The 19,077-nt window shown below is 36.2% G+C and overlaps 1 protein-coding gene across 9 annotated transcripts in view; it reads right to left on the reverse strand.

The window, feature by feature from the left end:
* Positions 1-516: 516 nt before the first annotated feature.
* The window catches only part of ogdha (oxoglutarate dehydrogenase a), a 135,443-nt gene continuing 116,882 nt past the window's right edge, over positions 517-19,077 (reverse strand). For all 9 annotated transcript variants that reach the window (XM_079827901.1, XM_079827899.1, XM_079827897.1 and 6 more), the window contains 3 exons: positions 2,064-2,227; positions 1,806-1,960; positions 517-1,721 (listed from right to left, as the gene is read on the reverse strand). In XM_079827901.1, coding sequence (XP_079684027.1) covers positions 1,601-1,721; positions 1,806-1,960; positions 2,064-2,227 — 440 coding nt within the window. In that variant the 3' untranslated portion in view covers positions 517-1,600. The remainder of the gene's footprint in view (positions 1,722-1,805; positions 1,961-2,063; positions 2,228-19,077) is intronic.

The raw sequence follows: 19,077 nt of genomic DNA on the forward strand, positions 1-19,077 counted from the left end.
TATATATTTTTTTACCTCTAATACACCCCTTTGTCCAACAGCCTTGAGCGCGCAATCACTTCCGCACCGGGAAGTGAGGTCTGTACACGATCTGGCGTAGTTTCGTGATCAGATTGTGTACAGACCTCACTCACCAGATGTGATCGCACGATCAAGGCTGTTGGACATAGTGGTGTATTAGAGGTTTTACACACATAGATTTTGTTAGCATTTACATACATTAAACGACTGACAGACTGCAACGGTTGGAGTTAAAATCTTAATTTGTGTTCTACTGAAGAAACAAAGTCACCTATATGCCCTGGGGGGTAAACAGATAATCAACAAATTTTCATTTTTGGGTGAACTATCCCTTTAAGACCCCCCACTGTCCAACACAATATTAAAAAGGCTGAGGCCACCCTAGTTGAGGACCACTGAGCTGGACTCTATTAGCATAGGTTGTCATGCTAAAAAAAAAAACCATGCCATTTTGCATAACAATCCAGTTTTTTTTAAAATAAACAAACAACTTCAGATATTTGAGAAGATTATGAGTTTATTGTATGAAGCTAAACCATTACAAGAACAATCTGATTCCTCAAAAATCAAAATAAATAAAATTATTTGCGTTCTCTTTGAAAAAGCCAAAAAGGTTTCCATTTAAAACAGTGACCACAAACGGTTGTAATTCTGTCTTGTTTGCAATTTTAAAGGTTCCTGTTGCTGGGTTGGGCTGTATGGCACACGTTATCAGATGGCTAGGATGGTTATGAAGGGATTTTTATCTGCACAAGGCTGCATCAATGATTAGCCAAGTGTGCAGAGTATAAAATGCAATCTATAGATGATACTGGATGAGAACAGAGGCACATACTGTACATGTAAAGGTGCAGCAAAGAATTTCCACACTGTCCTGATTTTGACATCAAGCCTTTCTTCCTCTGAATATAAAGTCATTTTTACATAAATACAATCATAGAACTGCAACATCCACTTGAAAACCAACTGTTTTTTCTTCTTACCAGAAAACAGTGCAAAGGTACAGATAAAGTGTCATTTTTATCACTTACTTTTTTACCAGTCTTGTCCACTAATGAAACACGACAAATGTATGTGCCAAAATTCTCCCTTATTCTAACGAAAGAAAAAACGAAAGAAAAACTAAAACATACAAATTAAATCCATATAGCAGTTGAGAGTTGGGATGCATGTAGCATACAGAATTCATGACAAACCTACATGAAAGCTTAGGAAAAATCTAAGTGAGTTTGGAGACAAAAGATGCCGATTACTATATGGAGAAGTTCTTAAAGGATTGGAATTGAGCTTTGGTTGAAAATACATTAAGTCCATTAATGTTTATTTATTTGCTCAAGCAAGAGAATATGTATTTTCTGTGGTTTATTATAATTTGGTGTTGTTGAACTAGGCAACAACAGTGACAAAGACTTAAAATGAACAACAGGAACTGAAAATTGTGGATACATGATACTGAACATGAGATAAACTGTATTACTATGATTTATGGGATGAATAAAATGGTTTGGTGTAGTGTATTTGGTTGCCGGAATGAATGGGGGGTTTGTGAGTTGTTTTCTTTGTTGATTGGAGGACAGATTTAGATGTGGTCTTTGAAGGCGTCCAGGTTAAAGGCAGTGTCGAGGAAACGCTTCAGCTCCAGAAGATGGGTGTTCTTGTTGCCAGTGGCTGGGGCAGCGGCAGGCTCACGGCCAGCATACCTGTGCACAGAAAGTCAATGTGAGGATTTGTGAGAATATAGAGCACCTGGAGTGGCACAGCTATATGATAAGACAAGAGTTTACCAGACAGGCTTGGCACGATGGATGGTGGTGCGCATGCGGGGCTTGACGTAGTCATAATATCCCTGGTTTTTATGCTCCTCTTGACACCAGACCAGGTCAGCATTGGGATATTTCTCAGTCTCAGCCTTCACCAGGTCAAACGGGAAAGGAGAGAGCTGGGGAGGAGCAAAAGAGTGAATCAGACCACCGTTTTACAATATATAGGTCTTTACTGAAAGAACACAAGCATTGTTGATTTTCTACTGAAGATGGTGGTACCTGCTCAATGCGAGTGATAGCCACAGAGTTCTCCATGTTGCGTGCTTTGCGTTCACGTGTGAGCTCGTAATAGATTTTTCCTGTACAGAAGACAATGCGCTTCACCTCCGAGGGGTTTTGAGCTGCGAGTCCATCATCTGGGATCACACGCTGGAAATGAGTGCCTGAAGAGACATGCATATTGACATTTGTTAGCATGATAACAGGAGAGATTTCTAGAGATTTCTCACATCCATTCCTAGCACTCCAACAACCTTTATTTGTTGTCGCTATCGAAGCAATAATAGCATAGTTTGTTTGCGCATCAATATAACGTACAGGAGTCGTACATTAAGCAAGCACAAGTCCGTCACCGCAACTGTCTTTACCTTGATTACAATTCGCATCCACCAAAACTTTACTAGTGAGAAGCTGCTTTGCTTTATCCAGCCGGGACACATATTTTGCATATCATCTGGCCATACAGCGATGCGTGAGGGCTCGCGCTCTGTCAATGACAGATTATGACAGAGCTTGTGTTTTAATGCAAAAAAAAAAAAAAAACCTGGACGCAAGTTACTGTTCTCTATGCCATCTCTGATTTAATAAACCTGGTTCTCTTTACAATAGCGCTGCTTTGGACTGATTGTTTGAATGCATGAATTTGCTAACTGGATAATTGGACTGAAAACTTTTACAGAGTTTAGCATGTTAAAACGCAAACAAAGAAGTGAAATCGGGTTTCATTTTGCATTAGTTAACATGAACCAACAATGAATGAACAATTTATGAATCTTAGTTGAGGTTAATCTTAGGGATGGGCAACAGTGATCGAGTACACGAGTACTCGAACGTGACAGCGACGATCGATCATGAAAACTATGATCGCCCTGACTTTAAAAAATATATTTATTTTATCTAATATATTTATTTTAGTCTATTTTTCTGATTGGTTATTGCAGCATTTTTGGCGGTAACTGAGGTTTGATTGGTTAGCGTTAGACAGCACGTCTTCCGGACCGCCGAAATAAAGTGAAACTGACGCGCACACTGCAGTGATGCCTGGAATCACTGTGATCATGAAATACAGTTAAATGCAAGATGTACAGCGCTAATCTGTCATATACATCGCATTATAATGAAAACAAGATTGTAATAGAATGTTGTAAATTATCTGTGCTTTAGTTCCTCATGTATCAGCTGTTAATGGAAATCCACAAGCGCGGTGAAGTTCATGTGCGCGTGCGCGTCCTCGTCCTTTTCTGCAGATGCAAGTAGTAAGATTACTTTTATGTTGTCTATATCTGATTAATCTCATATGGACACGTTTGGTTGAGTTTAATAACCAGCTAGTAAAGCGCTGCCGTTACCAACTGGTGTTCATTCTCTTCAGTTTCAGCTCACATGCAATGCCCGGCATTATCCACTCTGGGTTATTTGAGACGGTTATATTCTTTTTAGATAGGCTTTTTCTCTTTCAAAAACATTGATGAAATTAATGCAGCAACGTTATTTCGTTCTCATATTTTTAAACAGTAGACCTATGTTTTTATGCCTTCGAAAACGCGCAGTGATGTCTGTCACTTTGATCTGGAAAAATAAAATTAAGTGCAAGATGTGCAGAGCCAATCTGTCATGTACATAATAGTGGCGGCTGGTCAATATAGAGGGCGCTGGGGCGCCGCCCCCATCAAAATTCCAGAAATATACATGTATACAAAAATGATATAAAAGTGAAATAAAAATAAAATAGTTTACTCATACGATGTGCTGGCTGTTAGTAAGAGCCTCAGCATTTAATAAAAACTGGCTTTGATGGGTTAACTACTTTATATGTTCTTCAATATGTTTCAATGTTTCATGCGGTTTCATGCGTGCGAGTCTAAAAATATACGGGCAGTATGTGACCTGAAGCTGGTCTCTCATTGGTTCTTAAAGATCCTCCTCCGGACGCAGGTTGTTGCGTCCCTGGCGAATCAGAATTGGATGGGTGTTATTTTATCCAATCTGATTGGTTCTCGTCATCTGTCATTCAACTTTACACTCTTGGCCACTAAAGCGAAAGTGTGCGGGCGACACAGTCACTCCGACTCCGCCAAAACCTTATTAGGATGATCACTTTCGTAGAGATGGCAGCAGTTAAACCAAATTCTTTCACAAGGCGTTCGTTGGAAGAAAAAAACGTATAAAGGATCCCGAACCGGACCAACGCGATTTACAAATCCAGCAGCAGGCCAGTGACAGAGGACGCAGCTGCACTCTGAGCTTCACAAGCTTGTTATGAGAAACGTAGGTGGCTGGCTGGATGTGTTGTTAGCAATGCCCTTTATTGCTTTCCCTGTCTTTTATTTCTAAGTGTCGGTACTGAAGTTTTGTGGACAACAACGGGGGTAAGAGACCTCAAATATCTGACTGAACAATGTAAACGTCATGACACTACTGAGATGACTGACTTTAATCAGAGAGTCATTGAGAAATTTGCTGGCCAGAAAGAAAGGAGAGCAAAATGTATGTTCAAGTAGTCAACATGCTTTTTTATTCTTTTGTTTTTCCTTTCCTCATTCAATTATATGTGAGAAATGAATGTGTAAAAAGATAAAAGTGAAGACACCGTTTTCTCTTTAATGCTTGAATTTAGTCAACATGCATCTTGATACTGAAATACTTGATCGAAATGAGAAATTGACAAAAATTCCCATCCCTAGTTAATAGGGGTGTAACGGTACACAAAACTGACGGTTCGGTACGTACCTCGGTTTTGAAGTCACGGTTCGGTACGGATTCGGAACAGCAGTTTTACAAAATAGCTTTTTATTAATTTTTATTCAACAGTGGTTTAATTAAAAAAAAATGTGTGTGTCCTTAAATGAATTCAGTTATAACTAAAAGTTTCTTAAAGATAATGCTGTAAACTATATAGTGAGCCCTTACTTGCATATTGCTATTAAAGATTAACAACAGAGCCCAAACTATTAGCCTAAATTAATTTGCTATTTATTTTTAGATATAATAATCAACACTCATAAGCTTCACATAAGGCAGTTATTGCATTAACTTCTAAATCTAATTATTATAATTTTTTCTCCAATTCGTTGTTGAAATATAGGCCTAATCATTTAGTGGCTGTAATTTTCATGACAGGTTTATTTAAACATACATTAAACAAACAAGACATCACTTACAGGCTAAGTAGTATATAATGAATATATATAGGCTAATATAACGAATATATAGGCTAATATAGTGCATGTATTCAGTGAAAGAGTTAATCTCTCTAGTGAACTCACAGCTGTGGACACTGAATGACTTCTGAGGTAAACGTCATTCTACATGACATTGTTTACAAGCTGTTTTATTGTCTTTCCGCGGTTGAAACACCGATGGAGCGATTACACAACATATGATACGGTTCAGTAAGTTGTAATGTCTCCTCAACATACCTTAAGATATTCGTTTATGTTTATTCTTTAGGAAGAGATGATCGCGTTCACTCGTGCGTCTATCAGCAGTATTGGGGGTAACGCATTACAAGTAACTTGAGTTACGTAATAATATTACTTTTTCCAAGTAAATAGTAAAGTAACGCATTACTTTTCAAATATACAACAAAATATCTGAGTTACTTAAAAAAAAAAAGTAACACAAGTTACTTTTTCACATTAATTTGACTGACAGCTCTCCTGCCCCCATGTTGAGAAAAATAAGTGCAGAGGCGTTGTGTGCAAACATGATGGTTATTGTAGTTCTAGACTAAATGTGAGCATTTATTTATCTCACTTGCACAATAAAGATTCAGTATTCCTCAAAATGAATAAAATCAGTCAAATGCAAAATCAGAATACTATGCAAACCTCCAATAATTTAATGTTAAATAAAACAACCTATTTTATGCATTTAATCTACCTTTATATTTAATTTACCAATGTCTTGCTGCAGACCTTTGTTGACCATTTTTTGTTTTTATTGGTAAAACTTTTTTCTCCTGCATCCTATTCTACCATTATCCAGAATGGCAGCACAGCAGAGCTGCGCCCTCTACTGTTCACGCGTGAATTTGCATTTTTACCTCAGCCTGGGGCTTATTTAAATTTTGGTATGAAGAGGTCTTTACAGTTGCACAAAAATATAACTTTTTTACAAAAACAAGCCCAGCCCAGGTGAGAAAAAGTAACGCAAAAGTAACGTAATGCATTACTTTTCTTAAAAAGTAACTAAGTAACTCAATTAGTTACTTTTTAAGGGAGTAACGCAATATTGTAATGCATTACTTTTCAAAGTAACTTTCCCCAACACTGTCTATCAGTCACGTCACATTATAGAGTGTTAAAACGGCATTTATCGTTTGAATTTCGTGACAAAATGGACTGAATACTCAATATGTTTGTGTGGAAACTCGGATTGAAGTGTGTTCCGCACAAATTGCATTCATAACCGTTCGGTACACGCGCGCACCGTACCGAAAGCCCTGTACCGAAACGGTTCAATACGAATACGTGTACCGTTACACCCCTACTAGTTAATCTCAAAGTTTAATTAATCTTAAAAATAAGATCCAAAATTGTCTCTGTTAACATTAGTTAATGCACTGTGAACTAACATGAACAAATATTTTTTTAACTAACACTAACAAAGGTTATTGCTTTCTGTTAATTCATGTTAGTTAATGCATTAACAAATGAGACCTTATTGTAAAGTGTTAAAATGCCTACATAATGGAAACAAGTTACTGGCCAACATTACTATATAAAAAAAGAAAATACATGTGCCATGGATAAAATGATATAGCCTCCGCACTGACAATAAGGAAATTATTTTAAATCATCATTTCATCAAAAATGTACAAAATGAGAACAATAAAATAAAAGTGCTAGTTAATAATACATAAATGTTTTTGAAAAAATATTAAATATTTTTAATATTACAGTAATAGTTAACATTATTTAACTCAACAAAAATCCTATATGAGATTAATCAAATATATTTTTTATATACATTATACAATATTACATAAACTTAAAGCGGCACTAGGTAACTTTTCAACCTTCATAATATATTTTCAAGACTCTTGTGATGATACATCGACTTACAATAGGTTGAATGACACGTCTGCCATAGCCTGACGGGGTTTGTATCGTTTTTAATCGTACATTTAAACTTCGGGTTTCGGGTAGTAACCCGAGAACAAAAAGAACTACAAAATTCGACTGCTTTACGGCATGTACGTCACTTCCACCACCACTTCCTTAAATTCAGACGTGCGAGCCCAACTATCGTTTGTTTGCCAGATGTTATAGTCATGGCCGAAGCAGCACAGAAAAATAAGAAAGCAAAGGTTTTCTCGGAGAAAAGCAAAAAGAGGAAACGAGAAAGTGATCGGATTAAAGGCAGGACGAGGATCAACATTGGGCCAGCGTTTGCTCGTTGACGTGAGCTGAAGGAGGAGGGGCTACATTCTTGCAAGTAAATACATAAGACGTACAAAATCATATTTTAGGATACCTAACATGTCTGTGATATTTGTTTATTTGTCTTGCCTCAAGCTATAATACAAATCGATTTCTCAAATTTGCAGATTCATCTATGGTATCTTGATATTATAATATTGACGATATATGGTTATTACCTACAACTCATTGAATTAAAGTATCATATAGATTCTGTAAAACGGTAACCAATAGACTAGGCTACTATAATTAGGGATGCACGATATATCGGCAACATATCGTTATCGGCCGATAAATGATTATTTTTGATGTTATCGTTATCGGTCCAATAAGAAAATTTGACCGATATAGTCAAGCCGATAGATAATGTATTATTTCCTTCAGCTGAGACGGACGCGCTGTCCACCATTATGGGTTTGAATTGCTCTAAATATGTTTGGAATCACTTCGAAAAGGAAAATACAGTTATGTGCAACATGTGCAGCGCAAGTCTTCTATAATCTACATAAAATGATAATGAGAATAGAATAGGCTGTAAAAGAGCGTTGTGTTTCAGCGCGTTTGTTGAGGGAAGAGCGCGCCCACGGAGTTACACCTTCATGACGAGCACAGTCAAGTTCGCTTGTGCATTCACAGCCTTTTGTGCCATTGTAAGTTGTAATATTATATTTATTATTATTCTGTGTATGTAATATCATATAGGATGCGTTTGGTTGAGTTAATAAACGATGCAGTAAAGCACTTCATTGTACCGGTCTTTAGCTTCAGCGCGCGCCCACGGAGTTACACCTTCATGACGAGCACAGTCAAGTTTGCTTGTGCATTCACAGCCTTTTGTGCCATTGTAAGTTGTAATATTATATTTATTATTTTGTGTATATAATTCCATATAGGATGCGTTTGGTTGAGTTAATTAACGATGCAGTAAAGCACTTCATTGTACCGGCGCGCGCATTTCAAACAGAAATGCACAGCATTAATAACTACTGGGACTGTCCTATACATAACACTGCAATGAGAATATTTCTGTTATAAAACGTAGTGAATTCTCTGGGTTTAGTTGTTTTTCAGCGCGCTGTTGTGGGAAGCGTCAACAACGCATTCTGACCAGCACAGTCAAGTTCGCTTGTGCATTCGCGTTATTTTAAGCATATGTAAGTCGTAATATTACGTTTTTGTAGTATAAACATCTGATTAAAGTCATATAGGATGTGTTTCGTTAAGTCAATAACCCGCAGTGCTTCACTGTACCGGTGATCATCTTAAGTTTCAGCACGCTCTCAAACAGGGGAAGAGCATCCACAGGAGTTATAACCCTTCACCTATGCGTGATTTTGTGCTAATATAAGTTGTAATATTATATTTATTTTGTATAAATATCTGATTGTTCTCATATATGATGCGTTTAGTTGTTAATTAAACTTCTAAGCGCTTCAGTTTATGGTTGTTCGTTCATTCTCTCCAGCTTCAGCGCGCTCTCAAACAGCAACATTATTCCTAATAGACTAGACTAATATTACAGATGTTTACTATTACTGTAATATTAAACATATTTTTTTTTCAAAAACACAGAAGCATTATTTTTTATAATTAGCACTTTTATTGTTCTCGTATCATTTCCATCAACAATATGGTTTGATTAAAACCATTTCTTTATCGTCTGTGCGGAGGTTATTTCTTGCACTTGCATTCTGATTCTTTATTATGCAGCCTAAGTAATGCTGTTCAATTACTTGTTTGCATTATTTAGGTATATTATTTTTATTTTTTAGACAATATAATTTTTGGTAACATTTTACAAATAAGGTCTCATTTTATTAATGCATTAACTATCATGAACAAACAGAGAGCAATAACTTTTGTTTCTTTTAGTAATAAAATGTTTGTGTTTTGTAACAGTCCATTCACAGTTCATACCTAATGTTAAAAGACACAACTTTGGGTCTGAATATGTTGAGATTAACATGAACTAAAATTAATAAATCCTGTTGAAGTATTGTTCATTCATTGTTGGTTAACTAATACTAACAAAAATTAAACCTTATTGTAAAGTGTTAAAAAAAAAAAATTGGCCATAGGAGTGTAAAATTAATTTGAAAAGGTAAGGAATCTCACACTGGTTCAAATAGGCTACTGTAGTGTATAGGTTTGATTTATGTTGAAGTGTTTGGGACATGGCTTTTAATGGTGAGCCTTTTGTTTTTGTAATCAGGCTCTCAGAGTTTATTAAAATTTGTATTTAGATTTATCGACCAATATATCGGTTATCGGCTTTCAAATATTAAGAATTATCGGTTATCGGTATCGGCCAAAATGTTCATATCGGTGCATCCCTAACTATAATGACGCTGGCTTGTAAACGTGAGCATCGCGATCATTTGGCGAGAAAAAAATAAAACCCTTGAAATTATATTCATGACATGAAACATATGACACTATACCTGGGATGAAGACATTTCACATGCGACGCAAGCAGAACACCTGTATGTGAACTCCTGCAGTGTTCAGGGCTATCATAGTTGTCATGTCAACAAATGCACGTGCAATGTATCCCGTGATGTAGGATGACAGAGTTTACGACAGTAGTAGAGGACAATACTGTTTCCCAACTGTAGGGGGACCCCTAGAGCAAAACCTACCTAGTGCTGCTTTAAAATTATGACTGTGAATGCATTGCGGTGGTCAGAATGTGTAACTCCTGTTATGGATGCCCTCCCCACAACAACATCTGAAACACTGCAACTAAACCCATATAATTCACAACGGTTTATTACAATAGTGTTCTCATTATAATGTTATGTATATGACAGTCCCAATCATAGCATTGCTGTTTGAGCTGCGCACGCTGAAGCTAAAGATGATCAACGGTACAATGAAGCGCTTAACTAGACTGGGTAAGCCCAGCCTGATCTACAGCCGATTTAATTTCGCCCTGCAACTCAGTCTGGAAACCTGTACATTCATTTCTATTGCTTCTGTTACACTTTTGCAGGAACCAATCACAGACTGGCTTATCCACCTGGAGCGCTATTGGCGGGTTTAACACGATGACGGATAGAGAAGTGATTGGTCATTGACTGTTGATCACGCCTCTTGTGTTCTGATTGGTTGAAGGACTATCCAATGGCATACAGAGTCATTTGAATTATGCTTGTCTATCACGCCTCTTGTGGTCTGATAGGTTAAAGGACTTTCCAATTGCATACAGAGTCAATTGAATTATGCTCGTCTATCATGCCTCTTGTGGTCTGATTGGTTAAAGGACTTTCCAATTGTGTACAGAGTCATTTAATTTACGCTCGTTTATCACGCCTCTTGTGTAGTAGTATTTTTAATACATTTATGTATCATACAAATAAATAGTTAAAAAATCATACATTGTGATTTCTGGATTTTTTTCTTTAGATTATGTCTCTCACAGTGGACATGCACCTACGATGACAATTTCAGACCCCTCCATGATTTCTAAGTGGGAGAACTTGCAAAATAGCAGGGTGTTCAAATACTTATTTTCCTCACTGTATATATATATACAACCCCAAATCAGAAAAAGTTGGGACAGTATGGAAAACGCAAAAAAAAAAGAAGACAAAAAAAAGAAGTGATTTCTAAATTTACTTTGACTTGTATTTCATTGCAGACAATATGAACACAAAATATTTAATGTTTTGTCTGGTCAACTTCATGTCATTTGTAAATATGCATTGAGTTATTTTTTTAATTTGCGTTTTCCATACTGTCCCAACTTTTTCTGATTTGGGGTTGTATATATATATATATATATATATATTAGGGCTGGGCAAATTAACACGTTAACGCGGATCCATCCATTTTTGCTTAGCGTTACGTGATCATCACGCTCCTATTCATGTAAATGCTTCCAAGCGCGACAAGACACAAGCGAACGCGCTGTATGCCAATGTCCTGTGTGTGTGTGTGTGTCAGTGTCCTGTCTGTGTGGATGCGTCTCATGTCATCTAATCAAGGGACACTCTTGACACACACACACACACACACACACACACACACACACACACACACACACACACACACACACACACACACACACACACACACACACACACACACACACACACACACACACACACACACACACACACACACACACACACACACACACACACACACACACGACGCATAGACTTGCGTCAGTTTCCTGCTCACATCGAGTTCTCTTTTGCCTTTGAACAAACAATAACACAGAGGATTTTGAGTATTCTCTTATTAGGAGTCTTAAATTAGTTAAATAACGTCTTAAATGAACTTAAAGAGTTGTGAGGAAATGAGATGCGCGGGACAGCGCGTCAGATCCGCGGCTGTTCTTAAAGTGACAGGAGCACAGATGATGCCTGTCATTAATGTTCATCACAGAACAACGGGAACAGAGAAAATTGTAGCTTTAATGATGATTCATCTATATTTCATTTATTATTTATGCAGTTAAGAAAGGTGTTTGATAACTATTACATTTATGTATATGTATAACAGGGAAGGCCATGGGTAAATATAACATTTATTATTTTGGGTTTATGTAAAGATTGTTTTAAGTTCACTTAAATTAAAAGTTGTTTTTTTTAAAGCCTAATAAATGTTGAAATTATGAGCTTTCAGTTATACTGTAATGTAACGTCATTAATGTTTCATAGAGACTTTAGTATCAGTGATACTGGCCTTCATTCATAAAAAGATTACAATACAACACATATTTAAAATATGCTGTCTTTAAATTGTTTATACATTAATTTGGAGAGTAACTGAAATTATTACAATATCAAAATATTAAAAACTTAAAATATTAAAAACTTGCGATTAATTACAGAAAAAAATGCGATTAATTAGTTAATTTTTTTAAATCGATGCCCAGCACTAATTTGATTATAATATTCTTTATCTGACTCCATTTCATTTAGTTGTCGCATTTAGAAGAGAATCCCAACCGGTTGTTTGGTCATCTATATTTGATAGCCAATCATACATTTAATCGTTCCGTTTTAACCCTTTGTTGCAATTATACCGTTCCACATTGGAGATAGTTAATAATTACAGATTAATTCAGAAAGGATCAAAATGTAACAATTTATTAACAATCAAGTAAATGTAAAATGTCAATTACATCATGGACATAAATCTCTTCTAAAAGGAAACACAAATACTGGTTATGGTTACACTTAAAATCGTTTCAAATAAATGTAAAACATAAACCCTTAATTATGCTCTGTAGGCCTCTGCCTAGAATGTTACCTGTGAGAGAGAGAGAAAGAGAGAGAGAGAGAGAGAGAGAGAGAGAGAGAGAAAGGGAGAGAGCTAAAGAACAGCTCTCTCCAGAGAAAGCCAGAGAAACCAAAGAGAGCGAGCTACAGATGAAATCCTCTTTTATACTCTTCCCTGATGTCACCAAATTCAAATCTGACTCTTGTAAAACTGACCAATCAGACCAACCCGTGAGACATTTGAAAATAACCAATCAGACAAAACTTCCCCCATTGTATCAAAGGTGCGAAAACCTGTTGGCCAGCCGGCCAATCATTCTTTTGTCTTTCTAACTCAACCTGGCCCTTCTGATGGGGTTAAGGGGGAAGGGGTTGAGTCAATTTCAATATCTTGATCACGACGATGGCAGTTAACAGCAAAGCAGAGGATTTTGTTCCATTTCAAATATCTTTGATTATTTTCCACCTTACATATATATATATATATATATATATATATATATATATATATATATATATATATATATATATATATATATATATATATATATATATATATATATATATATATATATATATATATATATATATATATATATATATATATATATATATATATATATATATATATATATATACATATATACATATATACATACACACACACACATATATATATATATACACAACCCCAAATCAGATATTCATATATGTATATGTGTGTCTATATATATATATATTATAATATTAATTATTTTTAATCTAGTTAATTTTCAAATTATTTACTTCAAATTATTTAACTTAGGGATGCACGATATATATCGACAACATATCGTTATCTGCCAATAAATAAAAAAATTTCATGTTATTGATCCGATAAAAACATTAGGCTGATATATTCAAGCCGATAGATACATTTATTATTTCCTTCAGGTGAGACACTTCAGACACACACTGTCCGGCATGATGGTTTTAAATTGCTTGATAAGATTAGAATCACTTCGAAAAGGAAAATACAATTCAGTGCAACATGCGCAGCACAAATCTGTGGAATAGGCTACATAAAATTATAATGAGAACACAATTAAAAGAATGATGCGTTTCAGCGCGCTGTTCTGGGAAGAGCGCCCACAACACATTTAGACCAGCAGAGTCAACGCTTGTGCATTTGCATCATTATAAGTCGTAATATTAAGTTTATGTAGTATAAACATCAGATTAATCTCATAAAGGATGCGTTTCGTTGAGTTAATAACCCGCAGCGTTTCATTGTAATGGTGATCATTGTAGTGATTGAGGCAAATCAGACACATAGTTGCCTGTTACATTTAACAAATATGTTTGAAATACTTTGTGCTTAGTAACAGACCTTCCCCCAACACAACAGAGAAGGATCCTCGAGGGATTCCCTACCCTGGAAACATAACTGATAAGACGTTTTACGACCCCAAAGGAATTTGGCCACATGGAAAGTCCACAGGGGAGAGCCACAAAGCCTGTAAAACACACGCTTTTGCCTCAAGTTATAGACAAACCGTCTATAAATAAACAAGTACCTTAGGACCTTGTATGTACACACATAAACATCTTGTAAAGGTGCATTGTATGTCACTTATGAATGTCTTATGAACAGCTTAATATTTCAGGTAACCTTATATATGTCGTGACTTTCATGTATGTCACGTTCTGCTAGGAGGCAATATGTGTTTGTTGCATTAATTAGAGTATAAATGGGCACAGACCCTTTTGATTTCATGTTTAAAACAAAGAGCCATAAAAGCTCCAAAGGAACTTACCGCTTGGAAATCCCAACAATCTCATTGGTCAAGTCTACTTCAGGAGGTGGTGACCTCCTGCAGACTTCTTAAGCAACGATGCACTCTTCTCAGGAGTTATAGCCAGGTCTTCTGACTACATAACTTAGTTAACCTGTGCTTGATGTTGTGCAACAATAAGTTGTAATATTATATTTATTTTGTATAGTAAATATTCAGTTTACAGTTGTTCATTCTCTTCAGTGATGTTATTTGAAACAACAGCCTAATATTAAATGTTTATTATTACTGTAATATTAAACTTTTTTAAAATCAAAAACATTGAAGCATTATTATTATTAACCAGCACTTATTGTTCTCATATTATTTCATCAACAATATGGTTTGATTAAAAGAATTTCCTTATCGTCTGTGCGGAGGCTATTTCATGCATGGCATGAAATATTAATAATATTAACAGATACAACTTTGGATCTGAAAAGGTTGAGATTAACATGAACTAAGATTAATAAATCCTGCAGAAGCATTGTTCATTCTTGGTTTATGTTATATACATGTCCCTATTATGCTATTTTAAAGTTTCCTAATTTAGTTTTGGAGGTCTCCAACAACAGGTTTACATGCATCAAAGGTCAAAAACCGTTTAATTTTCTCATAATATACATTGCACATCACCACAAATGTTTAATAATTCTCTAACAACTTGATGGATGAATCAGTCTCTCTAAATCCCTCTTTTCCGCAAGCCTCTGATTGGTCAGATGGCCCAGTCTGTTGTGATTGGTCTACACATGTACAGCGCGTATTTCGGAAACAAATATCCATTACCATAACTAAACTCCAGCTCCGTCCTGAGGCTTCCTAAAGCTCAGTGATAGTACACACACTGTAAAGACAGTAACAAATATAGCTGCAAGCAGCAATACCGGGGCCAAGCGCAAAGAAGAAGACAAGACATGCCAAAATGGCTGGCAGTGTCAGATCAACTGGAGCAATGAGCAATTAATCACGTTTTAAGATGATTTTAAGCAAAAGGCTGAAAAATGCATTGTAGTCTGAGAGTGTCAGACCAACTGCAACAATGAACAATTATACAGTTTAAGAAGATTAGGCAAAATGGCTGAAATATCATGTATAGAGTCACTGATAATATAAGTTAATGGTTTATCACTTTTGACCAATAGGTGGCACAATTACGAAATTGATGTGGTGTGGTCAGAATAAGGGAACAATGACACATGCAAAGTTTGATGCCAATATGTCAAAGCATTGCAGAGATACAGCCTCAAGAGTCATTTTGGCATCATGGCTCAACTTCGTCGCTGCGGTTTACAAAAACGATTTCATCTATTGATACAAAATCCCTAAATTTTTGTTGACACAGTCTGAAGATGATACGATTCAATTTTGGTGGAAATTGGACAAACGGTCTAGGATGAGTTTGAAAAAGTAGGTTTTGATCAAATAAGAACATTGAGGACAGGATGTTTGACCAAATATGGCAAAATTAGTATCTATGTTCTCGGCATGAGCCAATAAATGTATTATGACCAGTTTCATTAAACTAGGCTAATTTAATCAAAAGTTATTAGCATGTTTGTAAATTTTGTTATAACCTTTGACCACAAGGTGGCACTGCCCAAAACTTTTTGAGTACCTTCAAAGCATGGTGTGGAAGGCACATACCAAGTTTCGTAACGATAGACTAATGCGTTTGTAAAATATAGTATTTTAGCACAAAATTCAAAAAGGCCGACAGCCAAAATGGCCGATATGGTAAAATTTAATATCAGATGACTCGGCATGCCGTCCTGAATCTAACAAGATAACTTTTATGATTTTTAGACAAACGGTTCAAAAGTTACAAGCAAAAACAGCCATTTTTTGTATCTCCGGACCAGTAGGTGGCGCTACGCCGAAACACTGCATGTTGCCTCAAGTCATGCTTGTGATGACATGTACCATGTTTGGTTTGAACACGATAAAGCGTTGCGGAGATATTGCCTTAAGTGTGTTTTTGCAACCGCTACGTAAATTTTTTTTGCACGTTTATCGAAAACGATTTGATGAATCAAGTTGATTTGTAAGATTTTTTGTCAGCATCGTCTGAAGATGATCTGGTTAAATTTTCGTGCAAATCGGATGAACCGTCTAGGACGAGTTCGCAAAAGTATGTTTTTAGCAAAGAACAAGATGGAGGACAAGAAAGTTAGCCAAATATGGAAAAATTGGTATCTATGTGCTCGGCATCAGCCAATGACTGTATTAGGATCAGTTTCAATAAACTAGGCTAATTTAATCTAAAGTTATTAGCATTTTTGTCAAGTTTGTTATAACTTTTGACCACAAGGTGAAGAAGAAGAAGAAGAAGAAGAAGAAGGTGAAGAAGAAGAAGAAGAAGAAGAAGGTGAAGAAGAAGAAGAAGAAGAAGGTGAAGAAGAAGAAGAAGAAGAAGGTGAAGAAGAAGAAGAAGAAGAAGGTGAAGAAGAAGAAGAAGAAGAAGAAGAAGGTGAAGAAGAAGAAGGTGAAGAAGAAGAAGAAGAAGAAGAAGAAGAAGAAGGTGAAGAAGAAGAAGGTGAAGAAGAAGAAGGTGAAGAAGAAGAAGAAGAAGAAGAAGAAGAAGAAGAAGAAGAAGAAGGTGAAGGTGAAGAAGAAGAAGAAGAAGAAGAAGAAGAAGAAGAAGGTGAAGAAGAAGAAGAAGAAGGTGAAGAAGAAGGTGAAGAAGAAGGTGAAGAAGAAGGTGAAGAAGAAGAAGAAGAAGAAGAAGAAGAAGAAGAAGAAGAAGGTGAAGAAGAAGGTGAAGAAGAAGAAGAAGAAGAAGAAGGTGAAGAAGAAGAAGAAGAAGAAGGTGAAGAAGAAGAAGAAGAAGAAGAAGAAGAAGAAGGTGAAGAAGAAGGTGAAGAAGAAGAAGAAGGTGAAGAAGAAGAAGAAGAAGAAGGTGAAGAAGAAGAAGAAGAAGAAGAAGAAGAAGAAGGTGAAGAAGAAGAAGAAGAAGAAGGTGAAGAAGAAGAAGAAGAAGGTGAAGAAGGTGAAGAAGGTGAAGAAGGTGAAGAAGAAGAGAAGAAGAAGGTGAAGAAGGTGAAGAAGAAGAAGAAGAAGGTGAAGAAGGTGAAGAAGAAGAAGAAGAAGAAGGTGAAGAAGAAGGAAGAAGGTTGAAGAAGAAGAAGAAGAAGAAGAAGGTGAAGAAGAAGAAGAAGAAGAAGGTGAAGAAGAAGAAGAAGAAGGTGAAGAAGAAGAAGAAGAAGAAGAAGAAGGTGAAGAAGAAGAAGGTGAAGAAGAAGAAGGTGAAGAAGAAGAAGGTGAAGAAGAAGAAGGTGAAGAAGAAGAAGAAGAAGATGAAGAAGAAGGTGAAGAAGAAGAAGAAGAAGAAGAAGAAGAAGAAGAAGAAGGTGAAGAAGAAAGAAGAAGAAGAAGAAGAAGAAGAAGAAGGTGAAGAAGAAGAAGAAGGTGAAGAAGAAGAGAAGAAGAAGGTGAAGAAGAAGAAGAAGAAGAAGAAGAAGAAGAAGAAGGTGAAGAAGAAGAAGAAGAAGAAGAAGAAGAAGAAGAAGAAGAAGAAGAAGAAGAAGGTGAAGAAGAAGAAGGTGAAGAAGAAGAAGAAGGTGAAGAAGAAGAAGAAGAAGAAGAAGAAGGTGAAGAAGAAGAAGAAGGTGAAGAAGAAGAAGAAGGTGAAGAAGAAGAAGAAGAAGAAGAAGGTGAAGAAGAAGAAGAAGAAGAAGAAGAAGAAGAAGAAGGTGAAGAAGAAGAAGGTGAAGAAGAAGAAGAAGAAGAAGGTGAAGAAGAAGAAGAAGAAGAAGAAGGTGAAGGTGAAGAAGAAGAAGAAGGTGAAGAAGAAGAAGAAGAAGAAGAAGGTGAAGAAGAAGAAGAGCTGAGAAGAAGAAGAAGAAGAAGAAGAAGAAGAAGAAGAAGAAGAAGGTGAAGGTGAAGGTGAAGAAGAAGAAGAAGAGTGAAGAAGAAGAAGAAGAAGAAGAAGGTGAAGAAGAAGAAGAAGAAGAAGAAGAAGAAGGTGAAGAAGAAGAAGGTGAAGAAGAAGGTGAAGAAGAAGAAGAAGAAGGTGAAGAAGAAGAAGAAGTGAAGAAGAAGAAGAAGGTGAAGAAGAAGAAGAGGTAAGAAGGAGAAGGTGAAGAAGAAGAAGAAGGTGAAGAAGAAGAAGGTGAAGAGAAGAAGAAGAAGAAGGTGAAGAAGGAGAAGAAGAAGAAGAAGAAGGTGAAGAAGGAGAAGGTGAAGAAGAAGAAGAAGGTGAAGAAGGAGAAGGTGAAGAAGAAGAAGAAGGTGAAGAAGAAGAAGAAGAAGAAGAAGGTGAAGAAGAAGAAGAAGGAAGAAGAAGAAGAAGAAGAAGGTGAAGAAGAAGAAGAAGAAGAAGAAGAAGAAGGTGAAGAAGAAGAAGAAGAAGAAGAAGAAGGTGAAGAAGAAGAAGAAGAAGAAGAAGAAGAAGGTGAAGAAGAAGAAGGTGAAGAAGAAGAAGGTGAAGAAGAAGAAGGTGAAGAAGAAGAAGAAGAAGAAGAAGAAGAAGAAGAAGAAGAAGAAGGTGAAGAAGAAGAAGAAGAAGGTGAAGGTGAAGGTGAAGAAGAAGAAGAAGGTGAAGAAG

This window comes from Gobio gobio, assembly GCF_949357685.1.
Source record: "Gobio gobio genome assembly, chromosome: 10".
NCBI classification, from domain to species: Eukaryota; Metazoa; Chordata; class Actinopteri; order Cypriniformes; family Gobionidae; genus Gobio; species Gobio gobio.